The sequence below is a fragment of the Meriones unguiculatus genome, chromosome 17, assembly GCF_030254825.1.
Source record: "Meriones unguiculatus strain TT.TT164.6M chromosome 17, Bangor_MerUng_6.1, whole genome shotgun sequence".
NCBI lineage: Eukaryota > Metazoa > Chordata > Mammalia > Rodentia > Muridae > Meriones > Meriones unguiculatus.
In genome coordinates, this window is record NC_083364.1 from 4,384,790 (window position 1) to 4,400,435 (window position 15,646).

A 15,646-nucleotide genomic window follows, 5' to 3' on the forward strand; every position below is an offset into this window, starting at 1 on the left:
CCTTCCGAAGCTAGAGTTAAAGCGGTTCTGAGTAGCCTGATGTGAGTGCTAGAAACTGAACTTTAGTCCTCCCAAAGAACAATAGGTGATTTTACTGCTGAACCATCTCTCTCCAGAGAGATGGCGGAGAGAGAAAAAGAAAGAACTGACACCATATATGTTGACTAAGTAGAGGAGAACTTGCCTAGTGAGAGCAAGGCCCTGGGTTCCAACTCCAGCAATACAAAAATAATTAAAGTAAAATACTGTTATAAACGTAACTCAGGATGAGAGTATATATGAAATGCGAATGGATTTCCTTTCAACTTGGATCCCAAAATACCCCTTATTACCCATAAAAACATTCCAAAATCCCAAATACTCAAAACCAAAACCATTCCAGTCCCAAGCATTTATTTCCCAAAAACAGAGTCTCACATAGCCTAGGCTGAACATGAACTCAACAAAATATGACAAGGCTGGCTTTGAGCTTCTGATCCCCATGCCATTACCTCCTCAGTGCTGGGACTATAGGCATGTGGCACTACACAGGGTTTTATGAAGTGTTGAGGATCAGATCCAGGACTTCATGTATGATGAACCATAGACCAGATAATCACAGACCCTAGGCCCAAGGTATAGCCCAGTCTGGCCTTGACTCTGTGATCCTTCTGACTCTTCAGCAAACTACCTATGTATACCACCACAACCAGCCCAAGTGTTTTGGACAAGGGTTATAGCACCTTTTGTCACTATTATCAGACAGACTCCCAAGATGATGGAGCAAAAGAAATATAAGCATGGCTCATGGAAGAATCCAAGGCAGGTAGTAGAAAGGCTTCCTGTTCTCATGTGCTAGTAAGAAAGATAGGAAACAGGGAAAAGAGAGGGAGAGAAATCTATCTGCTGGATGGTAGGGCATGCCTTGAATCCCAGCACTTGGGAGGCAGAGGCAGTCTCTGATCTCTGTGAATTCAAGGCTAGCCTAGTCTACAAATTGAGCTCCAAGACAGCCCAGGGCTACACAGAGAGACCCTGTCTCAGAAAAAAACCAAAAAGAAAACAGCAGCAGAGGAAGTTGGGGCCAGCAAGACAACAGTGGGCAAAGCACTTCCCACACAAGGCTGACCACCTGAGCTCAGTTCCCAGAACTCGGCACAAAGAAACTCTCTGTACGCCGTCCTCCGACCCATAGCTGCGCTCTGCCATGCATCTGAGCACACACACACACACACACACACAGAGAGAGATTTTTAAAATGGGGAAGATGGCAAGGGAGCTAAAGGCCTTGAGAAAACCAAAAGGGGTGGGAAGGGGGACAGCACTGCAGACTGCAGGTGCATCAGACACAAAGGCCCTATGGTAGGGCCTCTTAAAGTGGCACAATGAGGTCGGAGACAGGGGTAGGAGATGGTGTGTGCAGAAACTTGTCTCCTTGGAGCCCCGCTCCCAGGTGGGCTAGAGGCTTTACCTTGGTCTCCTAAGTGACCCACAGCGGCCTTGACTAATCTAGGCAGTACTTCCTGGTCTCAGGACTTGACATTGCTCCTCACACTTTAGCCCAGTGATTTTCATGCTTACACTGCAAACACTTTAACCACAAAGCCATCTCAGACGTTTGTTCACATATCCCCAAGAATAGTATTACACAACAGATGTAATGTAGCCCAGATTGGCTTAAAACTCCCTATGTAGCCAAGGATAACTTTCAACTTTTTTTTTTTTTTTCAGGGAGAGGAGAGTTTCAAGACAGGATTTCTCTGGTAGTCTTGGCTGTCTTGGACTCACTTTGTAGACCAGGCTGGCCTTGAACTCACAGAGATCTGCCTGTGTCTACCTCCTAGAGTGCTGGGATTCTTGTACCACCACACCTGGCTGACCTTCAACTTCTAATCCCCTTGCCTCAAACTCTCAAGAGCTGGGATTCTTGCCTGACTCTGCAGACTAAGCTCAGGGCCTCATGTATGCTATGTAAGCATTCCACCACTCCCAGCCCTTTTCTTAGACTGACCTACCTAACTGTTCAAGCTCCTTGTGGCCTCCATGCCTTTGCACTTGCTGTGCTCTCTGCCAGGACTGTCTTCTCCCTAGGCTAAATTCCTGTTTTTAATCCCTTAGGTCTCAATTTGGGGATTTACTCCAAACCAAAGCCTTTTCCTCACCTACACAATCGCAATCTTTGTGTGTGTTTGTGTGTTGGTGTGTGAGTACAGGAAAGCATGTGCCACAGCATACAAGTGGATGTCAATGGCAAACTCAGATGTCAGTCCTCACCTTCCATTCTGAGACAGGGTCTACCTGATGTTTTTCCTCTTGTGTACGCCTGGCTGCATCCACCTCCTATCTTGCCTTAGGAACACTGGGATTACAGAAATGAGCTACTACACCTGGCTTTATGTGGATTCTGGGGATTTGAATTCAGGCCCTTGCACTTCTATGGCAAGCACTTTATCCACTGAGCTATCTCCCAGCTCCTAAGACAGCTCTTGACCCCAAGTGTTGCCTTGCACACATCCCACTCCTGCAACATTTCCTTCTGTGACGTTTAATAGGTTTTTTAAAAATTAATTTCTCTACTTTATGTCCACTGGTGTTTTGCCTGTATGTCTGTGTGAGGGTGTCAGATCTCCTGAAAACTGGAGTGACAGAAAGTTATGAGCTGCAATGTGGATGCTGGGAATTGAACCTGGGTCCTCTGGAAGAGCAGCCAGTGCTCCTAACTCCTGAGCCATGTCTCCAGCCTGGGTGGCACTATCTTATAGGCTGGCCTGAACAGTGAAAGGAGAGCTGTGAGCGCTGGTGTTGCTTGCTTTCCATTTCTAGACTACAATACAATAATACAACATTGCCAACTATCATGTTTGAGAGAGTTAGAACCACCAAGACCTTCTTGAAGTGATGGAATGTGACCTGGAACTGTGAGTCATAACAAAGCCTTTCCTGTTTAAGTTGCTTTTGCCAGGATGTTTTAGCACAGCAAACAGGACAGGAACTAAAACACCCTCATAATTGTTCCTAACTACCAACTAGCCTGTTGGGAGATCATGTGGACATTATTAACTATGGATTATTATCATGTGGACATTATTAACTAAGGCCCAGCACTAGACAAAACACTGGGCACTCCAGAGGTGCTCAAAGAAATACTTGGTGGGGCTGGAAAGATGGCTCAGAGGTTAAGAGCACTTCTATTAGCTGCTCTTCCAGAAGTCCTGAGTTCAATAACGATCTATAACGAGATCTGGTGCCCTCTTCTGGCATGCAGGTATACATGCAGGCAGAACACTGTATATGTAATAGATAAATAAATCTTAAGAAAGACAAACAGACCGAATGACTGAATGACTTGGTGATCTGAGCTTGATGGCACATGCCATAACTCTGGGACAGAAGGATCCCAAGCTTCAGGCCAACTGGGGCTATAACAGATAGATAGTTAGGTAAGAAGGTTGGTAGGTAGGTAGAAAGATAGGTAAGTAGAGAGATAAGTGGGTAGAGAGAGATAGACAGATAGATAGAAGGTTAGTGAGATGGCTCATCAGGTAAAGGCATTTGACAAACCTGACAAATTTAGTTCTATCCCAAATCCTACATAAGGAAACAAGATAACTTTATTTGTTTGTTTGTGTGTTTATAATTTAGCTTTGGCTATGCTGGCCTTGAACTGTCAGCCTGGCCTTGAACTCGCAGAGATCCGCCTGCCTACACCTCCCTAGTGCATCACCACGCCCAGCAAGATAACAGAACTTCTGCTTGTTATCCTCTGACCTACAGTCATGTGCCATGGTACATGTGTGCCACATGCACATGTAATTTAATATTTAAAAAATATTTTAGGAAGAAACAGCAGCATGGTATGGTGGTACGCAGCTTTAATTCCAGCCCTCAGGAAGCAAAGGCACACAGATCTCTGTGAGACCAGCCTGGTTTTTCATAGGGAGTTCTAGGCCAGTTCTAGGGCTACTTAGAGAGACCCTGCCTCAAAAACTGGCCCCAACAACTGGGTAGTGGCAGAAGCAAGAGGATCACAGATTCTTCAAAGCCAGCACATAGCAAGTCTGCATAGCAAGTTCCAGGCTAGCCAGGGCTACATAATATAACTTTGTCTTTAAATAAATAAATAGCAAACAAATAAAAGCCCTGGTGTGGTGGTATACTGTTAATCCCAGTATGTGGGAGGTAGAGGCAGAAGAATCAGGAGTTTAAGGCCAGACTGTTACTAGCAAGCTGTAGGCCAGCTTGAGAGCATGTCTCAAAAAAATAAAAAAGAACTAACAAAGGTAGCCCTAGGGTTTATGCCTTATGATTGTGACAGTCAAAAGTCTGAAGCAAGAGGCTCTCCCTGAGTTCCAGGCCTCCCTGAGCTAAAATGACAACCTATTTCAAAAAAATTAAAACCCAAGCCCAGTACGGTGGTGCATGCTTGTAATCACAATACTCAGGAACCAGAGACAGGAGGACAGTAGCAAATTCAATGCTAATATTAAAAGTTGGGAGCTGGCTGGGCTGGTGTTGTGGCTTAGTTGGTAGAGGGCTAGCCTAGTATGCATGAAGCCCTGGGTTCCATTGCTAGCACTGTATAAACCATGATACTGCATGTCTGTAATCCCAGCACTTGAAAAGTAGAGGCTGGATGATCAGGAGTTGGAAAGTCATCTTCAGGTCGTCAGCTAAAAACTACCTCAGACAGCCTAGAACACCTGAGTCTGCTTCAGAAATAAAGCAAAAGAACAATCTGAGAGGACAAAGGATGGGATAGCTGGCAGAGGCTAGCAGGCCTGCAGCCTCTGGTCACTTGGGTTCCCACACATCAGCAGATCCCTCCCAGCATTGGCAGGGACATGATCAGCTTTCCCTGCTGACCTGGGCAGCTACTACCTCTGTCCCCGAATTGCCCTTCCTCCTTCTGGTTGTCCAGTCTTCCCCAAAGCTATATACCTCTGTGAGAGGTCGGGGCTGCTTTTCCACTGCAAACTCAGTGTGACATAGCTCACAGTAGCTTGTGTTGGAGGAAGACAGCCATTTCTCCAGACAGCTCTTGTGCACAGCTCCCAGTGTGCCGGTACAGCCACATGGGGACAGCAAGTTTTCCCCATTCGCTCCCTCATGGCAGATTCGGCAGAAGGGACAGTCACTGGAGGGATACAGAAATAAAACTTGTGAATGATGGATGGTAGGGCTTCTTGCTTACACTGGTAGCAGTGCTTGCTAGGTTACAAGTTCACTGTCACTCCCAGGTTGCTGTTCCGTAAATTCCTGCTCATTCTTCAACAGCCCAGCTTCAGATATCCTCTTCTTCACGTAACTTTTTCAAACTCCTATTGATAGGCACATGTGTTCCTTCTGCAGAGCTACCGTGGGCTCTTTGTAGCCTGGGGGAGAATCCTATCCACCTGCCTGCCTAATGTCTCTTCTCTTAATGAAATAATAGCATGATATTCCTAAGTAACCATCCACTGTTGGTGGTCTCTCTACGGTTCATTCTTGGTCCTTCTCATGGTTTATACCATCAACTTGACAGGATGTAAAACCACCTTGGAAGTAAATATAAATCTCTGGGCATATCTGTGAGAGACTTTCTAAACTGGGTTAACAGAAGTGGAGAAACCCACCCCAAATATGAATTATATCTTTCCATGTGCTAGGATCCTGGACTGACTAAAAAGGAGGAAGTGGGAACACAAGATGGCTCAGTGGATGAAGGTGCTTGCTGATGGGTCTGATGACCAGAGTTCAATCTCTGAAGCCCACATGGTGCAAGAGTCTCCTGACCTCCACACACATGCCATGGCATGTATACAGGAGTGTGCACACACCCACACATATACACTAATAATTCTTTTAAGGAAAAAGCAAACTGAACACAAGCATTCATCTCTCTGATTCCTAAGCTTCCTAACTATGCTCCTGCCACTGCGGCTTCCCAGCCATGATGGACAGTAGCTTGGAACTGTGGCTCAAACTAAGTCTTTCCTTCTTCGTTGCTTTGTCAGGTATTTTGTCAAAGCAACAAGACAAGTAACTAATGCAGTCCTCAAGAAGTACAACAGACATGATCTCAAACACACACACAGCAATATACATCACACAGAGGGTTACAACATATATGCTAACATGTGACATATTTACACACATATACAGCAATACAAATGAGGACACACACATCCCACACACACATGATCACACACACATGCATATACTAATACACGTTATACCCACAAGATTTTTTAAAAAAGACATCAAAAACTCCTGGCTCTATCTGCACCTAAAGGTCACACTGTCTGAGAAACCTGTCCATGTGAGGAAATCACTCATCTGTTTTTCTGTGTACGACCAAGGAAGACAAAGGGTGGGATGGGTGAACAGGCGCAGAAACCATCCACACACAGCCCAGTCTCTGGGGATGTTGGGTTCTTCCTGGGTCAGCTCAGGAAGGCAGGAGGTGGGGCTACCCAGTACATGAGTCATTGTTTTTTAAATGTTTCTGCCCAGAGAGCATAGTTGTCAGGAACACACACACACACATGCACGTGCGTGCTTCCCCACACACTGTGGGGGAAGGAGGGAGGGAGAGAGCTAGCTCTCTTTTCTAGATAAGGGTGTTTCCCACTCCCTAACCCTTTTCTCCAGGTTTCCTGTTGTGTGGTGGAAGCCTAGCTATTCTAAAAGAGTGCAACAGTGGGCTGGAGAGAAGGCTCAGAGGTTAAGAACGCTCGCGGTTCTTCCAAAGGTTTTGAGTTCAATTCCCAGCAACCACATGGTGGCTCATAACCATGTATAGTAAGAGCTGATGTGCAGACAGAATGTTGTATAAGTAATAAATAAAATCTTAAAAAAAAAAAAAAGTACAACAGAGGGCTGGAGCTGCAGCTTAGTTGGCAGAGTGCCAGCAGAGTATTCAAAGCCTGGGTTCCATCTCCACCACCAGAACCACATAAAACAGGCATTGTGAACCCAGCCCTTTGGAGGTAGAGACAGGAGAATTAGGAGTTCAAGGCTGAAGCTCAGCCTGGGCTACATGAGACCCTGTCTCAAAACAAACAAAAATGCCAACAGACCAGATCCCAAAAGACAAGGCTCAAAATCTTTCCTTTCAGCTCAGTCTCTAAGATGCTGTTTTCTTTCTTTCTCACTTTCTCTTTTTTTTTTGGGGGGGGGGGGGTGGGAGTGGGGTGGAAGAACAGGGTTTTTCTGTGTAACAGTCCTGGCTGTCCTGGATTTACTTTATAGACCAGGCTGGCCTCAAACTCACAGAGCTCTGCCTGCCTCTACCTTCCTGAATGCTGGGATTAAAGGCATGTGCTACCATGCAGTACCAAAGGGCCACTAAGGAGATGGAACAGATACTCAGGTAGTAAAGAGCTGGCCATGCAAGCCGAAGAACTAGAGTTTGTATCCTCAATGTCCACAGAAATACCAGCTGGGTGTGGTGGCCCTTGGGTATTCCCTAGCACCTAGGAAATAGAGCTGGTTTCCCCATAACAAACTTAGTATTTAGAGTACCAAAGTCATCAATTTCTGGGTTTAAGTCAGAGACACAGCCTCATCACGCACATGTGTAGACCCGTGTTGAAAAGAGGTCAAGACACCTGATATCAGCCTCTGCCCTTCACAAACACACATGTACACACAACTGCACATGTGTGTACCCACACATATGCAAACTCTCACATATACTTACAGGTATGTATACACATAGATACACACACACACACAGTTCACAGGAAAGGACTCCCCTTTCCGAACAACACTTCCAACAAAGGCAGAGAACTATAGTTTACTGAGCACTCCCATTATGTGAGGCACTTCTGGGATATTTTGTTTTGTTGTTTTACTTAATTTATTTTTCTCTTATGTTAGTGTGTGTATATATGTATGAGTGTGTGTGTGTCATGACACATGGGTAGAGGTCAGACAGAGGACAACCTCCTACCTTGTTTGAGGCATGGTCAGTGATCGGTGCTGTATGTACCAGGTTTGCTCTCCTGAACTTCTGAAGCTTCACCTGTCTCCATTCCTACGTCTCTGTAGGAGGTTTGCAGGCTGGAATAATGAATCTGGATTTCTACATGGATTTTGGGGATTTGAACTCAGGTCCTTATACTTGTATAGCAGGCCTTTTACCAATTGAACCATCTTTCGATCCTGCTTTTATTTATTTTAAGACATAGTTTCCAGGGCTACACAGAGAATCCCTGTCTTAAAAAGTAATAAAATAATAAAATAAAAAATAAAAGAAAGACAGACAGACTGGTTTTGTTATGTAGCTCTGACTGACCTGGAACTCACTATGTAGACCAGGCCAGCACCAAACTCATAAAGATCTGCATGCCTCTGACTCTCAAGTGCTAGTATTAAAGACACATGCCACCACACCCAACTTCAACTGGTTTTTTGCTTGTTTGATTTTTAGACAGAGTCTCATTTAGCCCAGGTTAGCTTCTAACTTGCCACTACAGCTGAGGACAATCTTGAATTCCTGGCCCTCCTATGTCTACTTCTCCAGTCCTGGGATGCCAGGCACATGTCACTCTGCCTAACTTTGTTTTTATATTTATTTCTTTATTTTTTATTTATTTAGAGACAGAGTCTCATTATGTAGCCAACTGGCCTGGAGCTTGTTATATAGACCAAGCTAGCCTCGAACTTACAAAAATCCACCTATCTCTAACGTCCTGAGTATGTGTACCACCATGATCATTTGTTTTGCTTTTTGAAATGCGGTCTCACAGGAACTCACTGCATAACCCAGGCTGGCTTGGGTTCACGGCGCTGCAAAAGCCAATCTTAAACTGATGTCCTCCCCTTGGCTCCCCCTGGCTCCAGAACTGTGGCTATAGGCTCTATTCTAGGTGTAATACTGGGCTTCATTTATCTCATTCTCACAATGAACTTTGGAGGAAAGGGCTCACTTCCACTTTACAGATGCCAGGAAGTCCTGTTGACTATGTGGGTCTTGAAGGTTGCTTGCAAATAGTTCCAGCTACTCTGATGAAGATGATGAAAGCTTTCATGCCCAGAGGAGGGAAGGTCACTGGGCCTACCTGAGATCCTAGACACTAACTCCTACGCCAGTCCTGATAACTCTATTCCATTGCTTCTCAGTCACACATGATCTTTTCTGTGATCTAGGAGGTGTTAAGCTATACAGTACATGGGAAGTTCATGAAAGGGGACTCCACCTATGGTGCTATAGGGAAGTCATCATTAATGCTGGTGAGACCTTCTGGTGATGCAACTATTCTGGGTTGCTCATGCTCCTGGAGGTAACCACTTGCCCTTGCTCTGTAAGTAAGCCCAGTAAACTCATTGGTCCCCACAATTCGATTTTGGTGGAACTGTACTTTAGTCTGTCATTGGTGCCTGTGTTAATTTGAAAGAAAATGGTCCTCATAGACTCATATGGAGTGACACTATTAGGAGATACGGCCTTGTTGGAGTAGATGTAGCCTTGTTGGAAGAAGTATGTCTCAGTTCAATTCCTGCCAATTTGAATACAGAACTCTCAGCTCCTTCTCCAGCACCATGTGTGCCTGTATGCTGCCACACTTTCTTCCATGATGATAGTAAACTAAACTTCTGACACCGTAAGCCAACCTCAAATAAATGTTTTATTTTATAAGAGTTGCCATGGGGGCTAGAGATGGCTCAGTGGTTAAGAGCACTGGCTGTTCTTCCCGAGGATTGAGGTTCAGTACCCAGCACCCACCTGGCAGCCCACAACTGTCTGGGATCTGACACCCTTGCACAGATATGAATGCAGACAAAAGCACCAGTGCACATAAAATAAAAATTAAATGAGAGTTGCCATGGTCATGGTGTCTCTTCACAGCAATAGAAACCCGAAGTAAGACAGCAGGGCTATCGAGGGAAGAAACAAACTTGTTTATATCTCCTCAGGAAAAAGTCCATGAAATAACTGTCAACACTTGATCTTCAGATTTCTCATAATCACCTAAAATTTGAGTGCTGAATGGAGAATCCATGGTTTTGCCCATATAAGCAAGCACTCTATCAGTGAGCCACATCCCCAGTCCCAAATTATTCATTTATTAGTAATTTTGAGAAAAGCTCTTGCTATGTAGACTAAGATGGGCTCAAACCATCTGTAGCCCAGGCTTGCCTTGAACTTTAATCCTCTTGCCTCAGCATACAAGTACCGAGGTTTACGGCACGTTCTTTGGTGCGTGTTAGTGTACAGTGTACAGATGGGCGCTGGTGAGCATCCATGTGTACATACATTCACGTGGCAGCCTCAGGCAGGTGTCATTCCTCGGCGCCAGTCACCTGCTTTATTAAACAGGGTCTCTCCTGGGCTTGGGATGCCTACCTTGTTGTTTTTTGTTTTTTTTTTTTTTAATTACATTTTATTCATTTATTTTGTGTGAGTGAACAGGTAGGTATGTATGTGCCATGCACACATACTGAGGTCAAAGGATAACTTTCAGAAGTTAATTCTCTGTTTTCATCATGTAGAGCCCAGGCATCTAATGCAGGTCAGCAGGCTTTTACCCACTGAGGCACTGTACTAGGTGCCATCTTGTTTATTGAGCCAAGGTCTCTCACTGGCTAGGCTAGAAGGCCAACAAATCCCAGGGACCCACCTGTCTCTGTCTCTTCAATTTGGGGATTATAAATCTATGCCACCACACTCAAGTTTTGTGTGTACATGTGTGTGCATGTGTTCCTGTCTGTGTGCATGTGTGTATATGTGTATGAAGACCAAAAGCCAACATCAGGTGCTGTTCCTCAGGGGATGTCCACCTACTTTTTTAAGTAAAGATCTCTAATTGGCCTAGCATTCCAATTAAGGTAGGCTGGCTGGCCAGAGAACTCCAGAGATCTGCTTGTCTCTGTCTCCTCAGTGCTGAGATTACAAACACCGGCCACCATGCCAGGCTGTTTACATAGATTCCAGGGATGGACCTCAGGTCTTCAAGCTTACAAAGCAAGTACTTTATCAACGGGGTCATCTTCCTATCCTCACTGATAGACATGATAGACACACCCAACTATTTGGTATACACACACATACACACACACACACACACACACACACACACACACACAATCTTTATTTGTCTCTGTAAAGAGGGAGTACCCAAGAAGTCCAGAAGAGGGTGTTGACTCCCCTGGAGGTGGAGATCCACACAGTTTCTAACTGTCTATTGTTTGTACTGGGAACTGAACTCCAGTCCTCTGCAAGAGCAAGCATGCGCTCTTCATCACTGAGCCATTTCGCCAACCTTAGTATTAGGGTTTTGTTTTGTTTTTTTTTCCTCTGCCATGTTCACCCCTTTGCCTTTCTCAGTAACTGAACTCTGACCCCAGACTAGTAGAAAATCACTCAACCCAGAAAGAAATGGGGACAAAAGTCAGGACACTAATAGCCACTACTCACCTTGGTGTATCCAAAGCTCGGATGACAGTTGAGAGCAGCCGGCCATCCCTTGAAGTCACCTGTGCTACATACTGGGGTGGCCCCAGCCCTGTGGCTTCCACAACCTTGGAGAAGGCAGGGCTGCCAGAACAGTCACACAGGGAGCCAGGGAGGTGGCAGCAGTCACCTGTCGTCATGGCCACGGGGAGCCTCGTGTCTTCAGGACCTGAGGTCCATGGTCCCAGGAACCTGGTGGGGGAGGCCAGCAGAGAAATCAAAAGCAAAATCAGTGAGTCACAGAAGCAAATGGGTCCCTCCCCCTTTTTTTCTAGGTGTGTATGTGTATCTGTACATGTGATTGCAAAAACACGAGCACCAGTACAAGTGAGCATGTGCCACAGACATGAGCCAAGGCCAGAGATCTGAGGGTTCTCTGTCCCGCTTTGTTTGAGACAGCATCTCGTGTCTCCTGCTGTGCGCACCGGACTAGCTGACCCCGATTACAGAGACTGCCCTGTTGCCACTGTTTCAGTGTGAGGGCTGAGGCACACATAGGCTTACTGTGCCTGAATTTACATGGTTCTGGGAACATAAACTAAGGCCCTCACATCTGTGTAGACAGCAGTTACCTGCAGAATGGCCTCCCCAGCCGGAGTCCCTCTTTTGATCTCACTCTGTAGTGCAGGCTAGCCTGGAAATGAAGACCTAAGCCTTCCGAATGCTAGATTTATAGAGCATGCCTGACTCTTGAGTCCTGTCTTTTCAGGGACTGTGACTGATATTTACTTGTCAAACTGACACAATCAAGAATCACCTGGGAAGGGGCTCTCAATGAGAAATTGTCTAAACTAGGTTGGAATGTGGTTGTGCCTTTGAGGGATTTTTTTTTTCTCTTTTTAAATTACGTTTGTTTCATTTATGTATGTTTATGTATGTAAGCATGTATGTTCCATAGCATGCATATGGAAATCAGAGGATAGCTTGCCGGATTCACTTCTCTCCTTCCACAATATGGGTCCTAGGGTTTGAGTTCAGGTCATCAGGCTTGGTGGAAAGTGCTTTTACCTGCTGAAACAGCTGGACTCTCTCCTACCTAGGGTTTTTCTCCATTGATTACTTGAAGTGGGACGCCCCAGCCTGAATGTCCTTTTCACTAATGAAAAGGACAGAGTGAGCTGGGCACTAGCCTGCATTCATTGCTCGCTGTCCCTCATTATAGATGTGATATGATGAATGCCCTCCAGCTCTTGCCACTGTAACTTCCCTAAAGTGATGGCCTGAAACTGTGAGCTATAATAAATCCTTTATTCTCCCCTAAATTGCTTTTGTCATGGTATTTTATCAGTGCAACAAAAATGACACTAAAACAGGGCTCTAAGACTATGGACAAAGACCTGCCTCTTTGAATAACTATTTGCATCTGTAAAATGTAGGTGTGAGAACTCTATGAGCTGATGAAGACAACTTAGGCCAGGCTTGGAGGACAGCTGGGGCTTGTGCTAGATTTTCTCTCATTCTTCTAGGAAAAGCCAAGTATTGCCCCACTTCCAAACCTGCCAGTCAGTCTCCAGGTCACTTATTAGAACAGCAAGTGAAAGTGATTGCACACCTACTGTGTGCCAGGTCCTTTGCTCAGTTTTTTACACAGCCAGAATCATGCTGTTCTAGCTAAGACCAGGGCCTTGAGGTTAGACTCAGAACATGTTAAACTGTCTTTAGTAAAAGCAGAGTGCATCTAGAGATGCTGCGAGCACAACTCAGAGGTAAAGTACCTACCTAGAATCCAGTGAGGGTCTGGGATATATGGAACAGTAGTAAAGCATGCTCTGGCCTGTGTGAGACTCTAGGTTCAATTCCTAATACACACACACATACACACACACACACACACACACAGAGAGAGAGAGAGAGAGAGAGAGAGAGAGAGAGAGAGAGAACTAGAAACTTAATATTCTGCACCAGAATGGTGAGTCACTCAGGCTCCTTGTGACTCATGGCCTCTGTCAGACTGTGCACTCTGGGAGACCTCAGTTCATCAAGGAAATGATGATGTCCTCAGAAGACCAGTTGCTCTGTTCTCAGTTCCCAAGGAGAGGCTACAGAAAATAATAAATATCTCAGTATCCATCTAAAGTCTGCTCTGGGTGACTTTGGTGAGGTCTGCTCTCTGCCTCAGGATCTGATCATCAAATAGGAACCCTATACAGCCTAGTCTTCTTCTCCAGAGTAGCATGAGTAGGATTCTGGCTTCCCTATCCGTGTACATTTCTTCTAAGAATGTTTTCTCCGAGGTTAAGAGCACTGGCTGCTCTTTCAAAGGTCCTGAGTTCAATTCCTAGCAACCACATGGTGGCTCATAACCATTAATGAGATCTGATGTCCTCTTCTGGCGTGCAGGCACACATGCAGACAGAACACTGTATACACAATAAATAGATATATTTTTAAAATAAGAATTTTTTTCCTTTCTAGTAGTTGAACTTAGAGACTTGCTTTACTAGGCAAGCACTCTACCACTAAGCTATACTCCCAACTCTTCCCCCAACACACACTTTTACATGTTTCCTTTTTGACTTTCAAAGTTTTTATTAATTTTATATTCCATTATTTGCGGAGGAGGGAGTAGATGTGCCACATAACACATGTGAAGGTCAGAGGGCAACTTGCAACAGTTTTCTCCCACCAAGAGGGTTCTGGGGGTTCAAATTCAGGTCATCAGGCTTGCTGGTAAGCACTCTACCCTGTGAGCTATCTCACTGGCCTATAAAGTTCTTGTTTGTTTGTTTGTTTGTTTTTAATTAATAGTGTTTTGTCTGCATGTGTGCTTGTATGAAAGAAGAGGGCACTAGATCTCATTCTAGATGGTTGTGAGCCACCATGTGGTTGCTGGGAATTGAACTCAGGACCTTTGGAAGAACAGCCAGTGCTCTTAACCCCTGAGCCATTTCTCCAGCCCTGGCCTATAAAGTTTTAATTTTAGACAGAGTGCCCAGGCTGACATGGCCTGAACCTTGCCTGGAACTCAAGACCCTCCTGTCTCAGCTCCTCAAGTAATCATATGACTGTGTCATCAGGCCTGAGAGTTCTGAGAAATCCATGAAAGTAACCGAAGGCTCCTTAGACATCAGTCCAGAGCCAAAGATCACTGGTCTCAATTTTTCCAACACCCAGGACTTTTGTCTCTAATCTGGAGCCCACAGCAACCCTAATAGTATTTGTAAGTTCCAACTGATAGGGCCAGCCTTGATAGGGCCAAGTCAACTCTTACCAGTCCTGCCTGTGAAAATCTGAGATCTAAAGACATGGACCATAAATAATTAACTGACTTTTTGTACCCAGACGGTCTGCTGACAGATCAGTTCTTCCCTGAGAAGCTCAGCTAAAAACCCAGCATGACCTCCTAGGCCTCCACAGCTGAGCCAGAGGTCAGATAAGCAAGTATCAACCAAAGTCAGACACATGCAGGAGGAAGGCTGAGAGCTGGTGATAACAGCCACAGGGCATTGGCCAGGCCTCCTTTGCTATGGACACTGATGTTCCTTCAACCAGTATGTACAGTTGAGAGTCAGTGGGGAAGTGCTGGGCCCAACTAGAGAATGCATGCAGAAAAAATTCCACCTCAACCTCTGATGATTCATTTTAGCTTCTTTCCCTTTCCTTCCCTTCTTCTCTCCCACCTTCCTTTTCTCTTTTTCTTTAAAAACAGGATTTCTAGGCTGGCCTAGAATTCACTATACAACCAAAGATGACCTTGAACTATCATTTTTAAAGTTTTTAAACTGTGTTATTTCTATTTTATTTTATGAGCAAGGCCATTTTGCCCTCATAAATACCAACACACCACATGCATGTCTGGTGCCTGTGAGGCAACAAGAGGGCATAAGATCCCTGGAACAGATGTTACAGATGGTTTTAAACCACCATGTGGATGCTGGGAATTGACCAGGTCCTCTGGAAAAGTAGCCATTGCTCTTAACACTGAGTCATCTCTAAGTCCTGACTTTGAACACTTCATCTTTGCCCCTTCACCTTCTAAATATTGTCATTCTAGGAATACCATGTTTGGTATATGTAGTTCAGGGATGGAACACAGGGCTTCAAACATGCTAGGCAAACACTTTACCAGCTGAACTACATCGCCAGTTCACTTGCTCTTTCTGTCTCTCTGTCTTTCTCTCTCTTTCCTTGGTGACAAGACCTCACTATACAGCTCAGGCCGGAACTCCTGATTCTCCAGCCTCTCTCTTCCAAGTGCTAGAAGATGAGAGATCTTAGAATGTATACAAA

General features: G+C 45.1%; 1 protein-coding gene across 2 annotated transcripts in view; it reads right to left on the minus strand.

Moving 5' to 3' along the window:
• Positions 1-15,646, minus strand: part of Marchf2 (membrane associated ring-CH-type finger 2) — a 28,627-nt gene that overhangs the window by 8,947 nt on the left and 4,034 nt on the right. The window contains exons 2-4 of one of the 2 annotated variants that reach the window (XM_021652882.2): positions 13,319-13,455; positions 11,381-11,608; positions 4,918-5,113 (exon numbers count right to left, since the gene is read on the minus strand). In XM_021652882.2, the coding sequence (XP_021508557.1) occupies positions 4,918-5,113; positions 11,381-11,556 (372 nt within the window). In that variant the 5' untranslated portion in view covers positions 11,557-11,608; positions 13,319-13,455. The remainder of the gene's footprint in view (positions 1-4,917; positions 5,114-11,380; positions 11,609-13,318; positions 13,456-15,646) is intronic. The other variant, XM_021652881.2, reaches the window with a different exon arrangement.